Raw genomic sequence first — 12,791 nt, forward strand, 5'->3', positions numbered from 1 at the left:
CTTGGGCTTCTTCCCTGAGAGTTTTTATGTTCTCAAAACCAATTCACCAAATCTTCCTTTAATATTGTTTCTATAAATCTCAAGCTTTACAGTCTGAATGGAACCGTGAATGATTAGAAGCACCACCAGATACTCAAGAGGTTTTAAATAATATAAGGCTATAAACTGTAACACAAGCTTTTGGCAATTCTGTATTTCTCTCTTAATTTACATGGGCCTTTATCTTTTCGGGTGACTTCTCCTCTTCCATTTGTCCACTAAGCCGCTGCGTCCGGGCAATGAAACGGTAATGTGGCTTAATGTTGCTCATGCTTGAAGAGGGGACATGCAGGTCTGCATCTGGCCAAGCAGAGAGTAAATCTCTGAGCTCTTCATTTGGATATATCTCTTCAGAACGTCTTGCCCTGGCTGGTCATGGCCCTCTGGATAAATAAACTGCATTAAAAGAAGAACAACAAGAGGTCCCCCTGTCAAAACAATTGTAATAATCTCTGCACATATTGCAAAACATGAATGAATTGAATGTTATTTTCTGCATCGTTTGTCATGGAGGCTCCGATAATTGTCTTGTGTACGACAAAGAGAAACACAGACAGTAAATCACTGCAAAGGCGTTGAAAGTGCATTTATCAATACCCACCTCAAGCTCTGACCCCACATTGAAGCGCACGCTGTTTTGCTGATATGCAAAGGTGATATACATGCGCTTTTGTGAGTGTATGCGCACACTCATGTGTGGGCCCAGGGCTAAGGTCAGAGGCTTGAAGGGAAGGTCATGCACATGCGGGTCACAACGATACAACCAATCCCAGCGCCTGCACAAAGCTCCTGTCTCTCTGAAGCAGAGACCTCCAACAGGGGTCAGATTCAACCTTCAGGACCAGGGTCCAGATGAAACCATGCTCCATGGAAACCTGTGAGGAGAGGAAGCACAAGGACTCCGGGGAAGAGACAAAATCAGTGCTGTGCATTAATGGTATCGGTAATAGGATTAATAATGTTAACAATGAAGATCGTAGTAGGTGTCAGCAGGGCCATGGCTGGTTGAAGAACCAGTGTCCAGATAAAACTGCTGTCATCCTGTGAGGCGAGAAAGCACAAATACTCCGGGGAAGAAGTAAAGTTAGTAATGAGCATTAATGGGACATCAATGCATACAGACGGAGGTGAAGAAGAGGAGGAGAGAGGTGCTCAGTGTAGGAAGTGCCCCTGTAGTTTTTGCCTATACCAGTTTGTCCATGGGCCGGTCCAAGGCAAGCCAGAGCCAGCCCTAACTATAAGCACTATCAAAGAGGAAAGTCTTAAGCCTACTCTTAAATGTGGTGAGTGTGGTGAGAGCTGGTTCCACAGAAGAGGAGCCTGATAACTGAAGGCTCTGGCTCCCATCCTGCTTTTTAAGACTCTAGGAACCACAAGTAACGCTGACTCACTGGATCGCAGCTCTCTAGTAGGGCAGTATGGTACTATAAGCTCTTTAAGGACTAGACTTGATAAAAACTGAAAAAATTCCGATAAAAATTCTGAATACGGACCTGGGGCCCGGTACACTATAACAAATATAACTGGCTGTATTGTTTTCCAGGCTGGGTGTGAAAGACTAAGAACCAAGCTTTCAAATGAGTTATAGTCTAGTTTAGGTTTAGGGTTTAATAATAGGCTGGAGTCAAAGATGGCTGCTACTCCACCTCCTCGGCCGGCGCCTCGAGGAATGTGAGTATTGATATGACTTGGAGGAGTTGATTCATTTAGGCTGACATATTCATCATTACTCAGCCGGGTTTCAGTAAGACAAAATAAATCAATATGATTATCCGATATTAGCTCATTTACTAGTAGAGCTTTAGATGACAAAGATCTGATATTTAAGAGTCCACATTTAATTATCCTATTTTGTTGTACTGTTGAGGTAGTTTTAACTTGGATTAAGTTATTTTGTTTCACTCCTCGATCGTTTATTTTTGATTTAATTAATTTCAGTGGCCGTGGGGCAGACACAGTCTCTATGTGGTTTTGCGTGAGTAACTGCTCTAATGGAAGCTCAGAGGAGTGTGTAAGACTGCAACTCTGCTTCCTGGTCTGAATTGAGGCCTTATTTTAGTAAGTGATCATAATAGCAGTTATTATGGAGTACTACTTACCACATCATTCCATTGGGATGATAGCATGTGGCGTGGCCGTTATTTGTGAACATGCCTTTGATGCTGGGAGCTACGTCCTTGTCCTCCAAGATGATGTAAGTGAAGTTAGCAGCTTCTGCAGAGGATATTATTATGGCTGCTTTCCTTTGTCTATTAAGGCTCATTAATTAACACCGTGCAAATCTTTTAGCAAAAACAACAAATGTGTACCCTCTATTTAAGTACTCTGACCAAGTCCGTGATCTTCAACTTTGTGCACGTCTTAAAAGGATACTCAACATTACCTGTTCCATCTGGACATAAGGTGAGGAAACATTTCCCACTTTTGTAGAACTTCGTAACTACTTCTTTGCACTGTGATGCAAAACAGTCCAGTTGGTCATTACATGTCTGGTAAATACATTGGTAATAAAACACTTAACAGCTATGTGATTTTGAAATCAAATATTCAAACATACCTTTGGCTCACCATCTGTCGTACTGGTATCTAGCTGAGGGATGTGCTGCTCATCATTGATATTGGGAATCTCTTTTGACGGGCTGGAGGACATCGTATGTTTGCTCTCTTTATGGCCTGAGCGATAAAAGGAGAATATATATTTTGTCAATGACAAACATGACATTTCTGCACATTTCATTTCTTCATCATTTGTACTAATTTGACAAGGGCCCCAGGTTGCATGTACTTACTTAAGTCCATCTTCAAGTCGTCTTTTTTTAGTTTTTTTCTGGAGTTGCAAACATCTCAGCCTACATCAGAAATTTTTATTATTTTACGCAGGAGTGGGAAAAATGTGCAATACAATGCCAAAACCGGAAGGGCATAACAATCGAATTCAGATACCACCTCATATTTCATGCTACTGCAAACACAAAGAGAAATACCTCTCTTTCACGGCATACAATCTAATACCAGCAATATAAACAAACAGTACAATTGTATGTCCTCGGCAGTCTTCCACTCAATCTTACCAACATATAAAATGAATGTGGAAGGGAACAGGGCATGCATGTTGCTCACCTTTCCTTTGCCTGTTCTTTAGCAGCTTCCCTCTCTTGAGGGTTCACCTCAATCTTCCTCTCGGACTCCATCTGTGCCAAGTTCTCTCTCTCTCCCGATATGAGCTCTCTCATTTGTTTAGCTTGCTTACAAATGGAAATAATTGTGTCAAGGTTAGCTGAACAGTCATTATTTCTAATGATTTTATTTTCAATTTCTTGTTGGAGGTAAACAAGCTGCACTCACCCCCTCAAAAAAGAGCTGCTGGTAACAGTCAAGGTGAGCAAGGAGCACATCCTGTTTAGATTCAACCTCTGGAACCTACAGCCTCTGATATTATAGGAAAATGAAAAAGGCTATCGCTGTCATTTCCAAGCACTATGGGCAATATCGAGATACAGGACTAAGTCGACGGTACCTTATTAACACGAGGCGTTTGTTTTTGCTCTGGCTTGTATGCAAGAAGACGAGTTGGAGCAACACAAGGATCATGCTCCAACTCTGGCAACATTTCATTCCCTGGCTCCTGATGTGAATACAAGAAACCAAGACTTGCACAAATCGTTGGATGAATAAGCAACATTATAACCTATATGCATAAACGCATCCTTGGGAATTTGTTTTAGAGGGCTTTGCGATCTGTATGTTGCTCATGTTGTAACGTCTTCGTCGAGACAAGTTTGAGATTTTAGCGGTGGTGACAGAAGTACTCCTATCTTAAAAGCAGGGTTGGAAGTAAAACATTATATTTACTATTGTTACTCAAACAAAGTCTTGTTTTTGTGTAGGCCAATGTTTAAAAATCTGTAAAAGTATTGAAATGATGGAGTATGGTTGTCATTTTTTAACCTTGACATATTTACAAAAAAAAATTTGTGACAATAATCCCTGATGTTACTGCAGAGAGATGTTTTAAATCTTTGGGACTCATTTTAAATAAATCAGCTCGTTAATTGTAATTAAATAATTGTATATACCGCTGGTTACATTAAACTGTAATAATACATCATTTATTTCGTGATTATATTTTTTATAAATAATTTGAATCGTGAAAGTAACTAGTGACTAAAGTTATTATACACATAGTTGAATAAAGCGTACAATTATATATAGAAGTATAAAGTAACATAATATTGAATGAGTACTCAAGTAAAGTACAAGAACCTCAAAAAGTACAGTAGTTTTACAGCAAAGTAAATTACTTTCTACCTTCACATTTTGCGTCGTATTAACACAATTGCGATCACTTGACTATATATAAAACACATTCTGCCATGAGCAGGTTGCCACTGAAGAGTCAGCGATAGTCTTTCTCACCACCTCTGCCTGCAACAACTGGGGATCTTCAATTTCCTTTTGAGCTGCACAAAAGAGAAATAATTGGGAATTTGACAGATGTCTAAGTCATGAGAGGCAAGAGCGGGCATGAACAGCTGACCCCTTCGCACCCAAATTGATGACATGGCTTACCTTGACAGCTGAAAGAGATTCTCTGCTCCACCCACTCCCAATCTGTCTGGGTCTCAGCGCTCACCAAAGTAATGAATCTACCATCCAGTGCGAGTACCTCCATGAACTCTGGTGGGACCGGTCTGCACAATAGAACAGGGACAAGAGCAATGCTTTACCAGAAAGACTATACTCATCTTTGAGCTACAGTCATTTATTTGTGTCCTCTTGGGGGAAGAGGAACCCCGAAACAAGCTGGCGAGACACAGCTGACATTATCATCTCATGAAGTCTTGGCAGTCCCTTCTTTAAAAATTCCGCAACTTTAGCAATAATTTGAGTCATTTGAAGTAACGTGTCTGGTCACCTGATGACTGTAAGTCCAGTTCAGCTCTGTTTTGTTCTTTGTCATCTCTTATGGAAATATCTTCTGGTTTTACCAGCTAGTTAGTCACACACTATCAGTCTGCTGTTTGGTGCTGGCTAGGTGGCGTACAGTGGTTTTATGAGGGTTTTGTAGAAAACAGCTGCCTGCTGAGCTATAAGTATGCATAAAAGGTAAGAGACTACATTTGAGCGAGATACATTTAGTGGATGCTGGGATATAAATTACAGATACCAAGTTTTTTTTTGTTCTACTTAATAAGCTGTCATTATGCAATTTAAGACTGTGTAATATTCTCATTTTAGTCCACCTTTGCCAAGTGTAGTAGACTCAACCATCCGTGTATTCGAAATAAACTGCATTTGCTTCAACAATGCCACTGCAGTAATGGTGGTTTTAGGGAGCACTACACATAAATCAGATAGCGGCGGCAGCGGTTCTTTTTTTTTCTTCCTTTTTCCTCCTGCAGACTGAAAAGCTTTTTAACCCGTTAGACCAGCCAGACCAGCAAAATGTGATTACGTGACAATCAAAGAACACTGTAGACCAATTAAGCATCGCAGATTGGTTTCTGATCAATGTTGCTGCATATCAAACCAAAATACTACAGGAGATTAAAGTGTAACCATGCAGGTCAATGATAAGGTCCCTAAAGAAGACACTGACATTTTATTATTGTTGTGATTACAGAACTTTCAGTCATGCAACTATTGTTAATTTCCTTACTTCTCTTTTTCTGTAGGCAATGTACTGAAGCATCTGGGTTCTGTCAAATTGCCTGTACAGGGGGAAGAAACGTAATAATGAAGAGTACATTGACAGCCTGGCTGACAGTTGTCATACTTTAACATCCTAGTCAACCAACTCACTTTTCTGAATCAGTTGTTCTTGTGGAAGCACGCCAGCACAAAGTTTTCCAAGGTCATTTGCCGCTAGCGGTGCAGAGATTTGAATGTTCAAAAGAGAGCTGGGGTAGTTGTCGGTTGTGATGTTAACAAGGGGATCTTTCTGGTCGTCACATGTCTCCTACTCCTCCGGGCTCCTCAGGTTGTCATAAAGCTGTCGAGGGGAGAAGTCACCTTCTTTAGCACTCTCAGGAGATGCAGAGGCAGTAGGATGGAGACTGACTCGTGTTTTAAAAAACGTGATATGTCAACTGAAGCTGAATCTCTGGAGGACACTCTCTGAATATTGCGCAGTTCCATTTGTATCATTTTCTGTTATTGTTCAAATGCAGCTGCCTGGAAGTATAGTTTTGCATCAAACTCATGGACATCCAAAATGTCATATGGTTGCAGAATACTTTCTTCATGTTCCCATTACATTCACAAATGATGACTTCTAAGATTAGTGATGGAGACTCTGTGCCTTCAAGCTAAAGAAAATCATCTCTTCACGAAAATAGACATTTCGATTTTGTTACATTTAGATTTGGAAGTCCAACTCGATACAGACAACTGTTTAGTGGTAAGAGTGGGAAACAACTGTAACATAATATCCCTACTGAAGCCTATAAAATGATCTCACTCTGTGATAACAGACAATACACTTCAACGCCATCCTTTCATTGAGGATGATGCAGCAAGGGATGTAATTACAGTCAGTCGTGACAGATCGATGACTAATGCTGACAACAATACCTTCGTCTATAAAACCATGATTTCACTCTGCTGGCTTCTAACATTTACAGCAGGCGCTGCAACAAAGTAGCAGTAGAATAGTCCTTTGTGTTGGACATACAGCCTACTTTAAAGGTATAGAGACTCATTTCATACAGAGTTTTCATCTAAAGGTAAGCTGGTATAATTCAATGCACCTTATTATGGCAGTGCTGTCTATTTACTGCTGCCTTTTGATCGGTAAATTAAAAGAATCCTTTACCTCACCTGAATACTTTGATGCAAATCTCAAGGCTAAGATGCTGTGCTAATTATTTTCACTCGAATATTTTTACATTTCAGGGCTGGTGAAAACCAATTCGGGGCCTTTTGAGGAAATCATCAACAATGTGGAACGTTGCTCTCGTTTTTTGTTTGGCAAATATTCCCATCGGAGGAGAGGCCAGTGATCAGCATTCAGGACCGTTCCCTGTATCTGAAACCTCTGAGACGGCCTCCGCTGGTCTCTTAATATTGGAACAGAAACCCAACAGCTCAATTCATCCACCTCTTGTAGGACAAAACACACCTAACCCTCCTATGTGCTCGGAGTCAGCTGGAATCAGAGACGCCTTCAAATATGTCCATACTGTGGTCTCTGTTGTTGTTTTCGTCGTTGGAATAGTGGGAAATTCAGCCTTACTGAAGATCATATATGTAAACAAAGGCATGAGAAGTGGACCAAACGTTCTCATTGCGAGTCTTGCTTTGGGGGATCTGATCCACATCGTGATAGACATTCCAATCAACGCATACAGGGTGAGTTAACTGTTAACCTTGTGCTGTAGTACAATTATAATCAGAAAACAATGTTGCACCTTCTCCTGTCCTCTGCTCTCCTCATCCATTTCAAAACTTCAATCTCACCTTGAATTGATTGTGGGTTTGTTTCTTTCTTTCTACAGCTCATGGCTGAAGATTGGCCATTTGGTTTGTTGCTGTGCAAACTTGTCCCCTTCATACAGAAAACCTCTGTTGGAATTACTGTGTTGAGTTTATGTGCTTTGAGTGTTGACAGGTACGGAGATAAGCTGCACTGTCCATGTGCCCTACAAGAAAATAGTGTTGGCTGGCTACTATCTGCATTTCATCAAGCAGACAGATTTGTTTAGCATTAGCCCTTGAAATGTTCTTTATCTAAAAAAAAATCTATTATTGTTCCAGACAAAAGAAATCCCCCAAGCCATAACATTTTCCCATTGATTGTGCAGATACCGAGCTGTAGTATCCTGGAATCGAATCAAAGGCATCGGGGTTCCAGTGTGGACAGCAGTAGAAATATCTCTGATATGGGTTATTTCTATCCTGCTGGCTGTGCCTGAAGTTGTCGGCTTTGATATGATAACAATGAACTATAAAGACGAGCATCTGAGAATATGTCTGCTTCATCCCATGCAAAGCACTCCGTTCATGCAGGTAATGTAACAGTCTCCAGCCAACGCAACAGGATCAAACAAACAGATCAACATGTGTTTGATTTGTCTCTTCACATCCAGCATACAGCAACATTTACAAGTGTTGACAGGAAATGCAACGAACAATGGCTCGAATATTACTTCTCATAACTTTATCCGATAGATGCCCACATATTCTCGTAGGTGTCCTTGTAAACCCATGTCTCTGATATTGTTTTATTCATGCTGTAACATAGCAACAACGGAGCATCGCGCCGTCTGTAGCAGCGACTGACTGTGGGCCTCTGTCATGTTTAATCAACAGTTTTATAAATCAGCAAAGGACTGGTGGCTGTTTGGCTTCTATTTTTGCATGCCGCTGGCTTGGACTGCCGTCTTCTACACACTCATGATCAGGAAAATGCTGAGGAATACTAAGAACACGTTGAGCGACCACACCAAGCAGGTTATTACTTTTCAGCAAATTTTGCAACTTTTTCTTTTTGCACATTTCTCATATTTTGACATCAAACTTGATATTGATAACATTTTCTATTTTTAAGAGACGAGAAGTCGCAAAAACCGTCTTCTGCCTGGTGATTGTCTTTGCACTTTGTTGGTTGCCTCTATACCTAAGCAGAATCTTGAAATCAACCATGTATGATGAGAAAGATCCTGATAGGTGTCAGCTACTGAGGTGAGCATGCAGAATTAAGTACCTTTTCCCATTGTTCTGTACCTGGTCCGTGCTGTTTCGTCTGATTAGTGCCTAATGTTCACCCTCTTTTTTTCAGTGTCTTTCTTGTGCTGGACTACTTCGGCATTAATATGGCATCACTCAACTCGTGCATCAACCCTATTGCATTGTACACAGTCAGCAAGAGATTTAAAAGATGTTTCAAGGTAAGACATGCTGTCATGGACATTTTGTTTTTCCAGATGTTCGGGTACTATTCACTTCTCTGGTGGTGGTAAAAGCATTGTGGATCCACAATGGATGAGCTATTATATGTGTCATCAGGGACATCTGGAGTCATGTCTACAAAGTGCCCAGACTGGAGCAAGCAATGACCCGAGGGGGTAATAAGTGAAAACGGTCTGGAAAAACCTCGTCAGAAGAAAAACAGACACTTGGCAATCTACCAGACAGTTAGTCACTGAATCAGAATGATGTGTTATGAGGAAGACGAAAACATGGCTTCAGGGCAATTTTCAAGAAAGCATTTCTTTAAAGTAGTACTTTATTGTATTACCAGCTCAGAAGCACATGTCTAAAACATACTTTGATTGGCTGTCTTTGGGTTTGTGCACACCATGGCGCATTAAGAACTGCAATAATGTTTTTTATATCACTATTCCTTTTATTTAATTTTTTTTACATTTGATCGTTTTTTCCTTTTAATATATCCCATTTTCTGTCATTAAAAGACAATCCAACCTGAGATTGCCTTCAACGGATAAAAACACCTGCTTCCTATTATGCCCTCTCTGTACCAAAGTAACACGGCTTATTTGTGTGTCATTATTCAAAAACATACAAATAGGCAAAACTGCATTCCACTCTGCATTCCACTGATTATACCGTGAATACACAAAAAAACGTAGTAATGTGCCATTATCTCCACGCAAAGCTGATGGTAAATGTTTGTTGTTGTCTCACCAAATGTCTGTGTCTGTCTGTTCCTTCAGGCATGTCTGTGCAGTTGGTGTCTACCTCTTCAAGCTGTTACACATGATGAGGCGCAGTCTGTTTTGAAGTCCAGAATGCAGGATCAAGCCTCAGAGCACAGCTGCAACATCAAAGCTCAAGAGCCGACTTCCACACCCCTACCTGAGAACACCTTACTGCGTTAACAAAACACAGTATTTCTATATTAAACATATATATATGGCTATCAAAGCAGCTACCAATACATCTCTATCATGTAGCTCAGCAACCATGACATGCCATCACCGATATTGTAAAGTACCATTTGAATAACATGCAGCACTGTCTTTTGTACTGCTGTCGTCAGTTGAACATCTGCTTTGGTATGAGCAACCTGGAGTCAGACCGTTTGCCCCCGGGGCTTGACTCACTCCCAACCATGCCATCAGATTTTACCGACCTAACCCGTATCAGAGATCACAGTTCCTTAAATCACTATTTTGGCCATGACGCTAACCTGGCACACATCAACAGAAGTCTTGTCACGGCTTGTACATAGCGCATATGTATTATTTTGATTCTGTGTCTGGATTCTGTTAAGACACCGTTCAAAATTGTTACGATGGGCGTATAAATGTGTGTTTTCATCTCTGTTAAGTTTCCGCGTACACAAAGAGTTTATAGCATTCCTTTCGTTCTTGAACCTTGAGAAACAAATCAAATTGGTGCCACAAGTAGATTCTGTCTCCGCCACTGAATGACTGATTGATGGTGGCCTATTTTTAATGCATTGTTAAATGTGCAATGCATGGAGACACTTTATAAAAGACCTGAGAGAGGGGAAGAAGGGAAACGAAGATGACAGAATGAGGTCAGGAGAGAAGGATGGGAGGGGTTGGGGGTTGGGGGTTGGGGGTCTAGAGATGAGCACCTGATAGGTCTTCCTGTCACAGGACAAGGCAAGCACAAATAGACCGCCGTTCTTCCAGCTAATGCTGTATCAGTCGGCAAAACTGTCTTGATGTGGTGCACAGCAATGCCTATTCAAAGTTTATCTTGTAAAGAGCACAACACTCAACTGTTTGAAAAGATTCTGTTGTTTGTTGGAATAAAAGTGTGTGAATACTTGTGATGTTTGTGATGCTCATGTAGAAAAGACGTGTGATATATATTGTGATATTTTATAAAGCTACTCTCAAATGCTCAAATGAAACTTTCATTACATACTACTTTTCATTGTTTGTTTATACCTTATTAAACCGTAGATAATTGAAGACCTATACTTTTGTTTTTTATTTTAAATGCATCCACGTTTGTGACGTTGTGACGTTGTACAAAGTGTGTGTTGCTCTGATAGCTCTTGGCACATCAAATATGGAGCACAAGGAAATGCTGGTTCCACATCACATCACTTCAAACCAGCAGGATGCCATCTAATCGATCATCCTTGCTTTCCTCCACATACAAACACAAGATTGAGTGAGAATCAGGTTTATATTTGTATAACATATTTGTTATTATGAGAGATTAGCAAGAATCCACATAATCCTTTCAAATTGACATACTGTACACACCATAGTCCTCAAAATTGTATATTTAGCCATGAGTCTGATAATTCTTTTAAGTTGTAAAGATAAATTTGAGCCATCTGACTCAATATGTGTTTGTGGTTAGAGATGCCAAAAATATGTTTCAAGAGAACAGAGAGAGTAACATGCGTGCGTTTCAGCCCACACAGTCATATTGCCTGCTGCGCTACACACTCGTGCGCTCGTGCACCTGTCTCTGTTCTGACATAAGAGAGACAGTGTCTCTGTCTCTCAGGCTTTGACTGTTGGATACAACAGTGTGTTGGACAGGATATGGGAGTTCAATATGCTCATTTGTAAGGAAGCCAATTTGCACTGTTTTTGATCTAGAACAACATAGCCCATGTATTTTATGTGTTTATGCACATACACGTATGTACACATTCTGGAATCTGTCCTGTTTTGGTTTTCCTCTTTCATTTTTGTAATTTAGACTCATTTCTATTTCGTGTTAAATTTGCATGGCGCTTCAGATGTCTTTGCTTTTTATTTGTGCCGTTAACTAACTCACTAAATCCAAGGTTCATGTGCAGCAGCACACTTCATCCGAAGCTTCTGTCGGATACAAATTTGTGTCAAATGCTGTTGAATGCTCCATTCTCCTCAGTTAATGTAAATGCCGGCAGATAATTAACAAATGGTGCAGTGTTATCATGTCCCCAGCATGTAAAAGCTCACAAATGCCAGATGACACTGACACAATCACGCTCCGGTATCCAGAGAAGGGTGACGTCAGTGTCAACATCAGGGAGAGAGAGCGGGTGTCTGAGACCTTCTTTAGTAATCTCTGTACACACGAGGCTCAGATAGGGCTCCCCACGATGCTGCCCAGACTCCCCAGACTGTGGATTTAATTAAACAGTGTGAAATTAATTAATCAGTGGGGTGGCAGGTAAAAGGACTTCTCACTGGAACTGCTCACACAACCAAGACAAGCATTTCATGTGCGCTGACAGTTATTAATTAGCTGTATGTTTTATTGTATTGTTTTTATATGGAGATGCTGAAATTCTCGGAGATTAAAAAGCGTGGCATGGACAAAAAAAGTCATGCAAATTATCAAAACAGCTCGCGAAAATCAAAGTGTAAACCTGTGTTTGATCTGTTCTATCAATTAATTAAAAATTTCAGTTCTGTACAATAATGTGGTGCAAATTAGATGGAAATGAGATAAAATATTCATTTAGTTATCTGGGGAATCTGCCTGGAGGGCTTTTTAGTCTTCAGTCTGGCTCAAAATGCTGTCCATATGGCAATTATGTACAGTGGTGTTGCAGGAGGATTGGTCTGATGCCTACTGGCAGAGAGGAGCCTGCCTGTGACAAACTGCTGCTAGGATCTGATGTGAGTTGAGGGAGATAATGAGGCTGTTGTAAGCCTTAAGTATAGCGCCTGCCCCCGGGGTGGCATATCGTGATGCTCAGGCTCCCTCATTGTTGCATGTGCTGCTGAAGATTAAAAACACATTTACTTTATTCTCATAAACTTTGTCAGTACTTCCCACAACTCTTTGGACAACTTCTGCTTTCA

General features: G+C 40.6%; 1 protein-coding gene across 1 annotated transcript; it reads left to right on the forward strand.

The window, feature by feature from the left end:
- Nucleotides 1-6,978: 6,978 nt before the first annotated feature.
- ednrbb (endothelin receptor type Bb) lies at nt 6,979-9,878 on the forward strand (the record flags this gene model as incomplete). Its single annotated transcript, XM_079276622.1, has 7 exons — nt 6,979-7,389; nt 7,536-7,648; nt 7,842-8,046; nt 8,350-8,490; nt 8,588-8,721; nt 8,819-8,927; nt 9,714-9,878. 7 exons carry the CDS (start codon nt 6,979-6,981, stop codon nt 9,876-9,878), a joined length of 1,278 nt encoding a protein of 425 aa, XP_079132748.1.
- Nucleotides 9,879-12,791: the final 2,913 nt, after the last annotated feature.

This window comes from Melanostigma gelatinosum (genome assembly GCF_949748355.1).
Source record: "Melanostigma gelatinosum genome assembly, chromosome: 10".
In the NCBI taxonomy this organism is placed as follows: Eukaryota; Metazoa; Chordata; class Actinopteri; order Perciformes; family Zoarcidae; genus Melanostigma; species Melanostigma gelatinosum.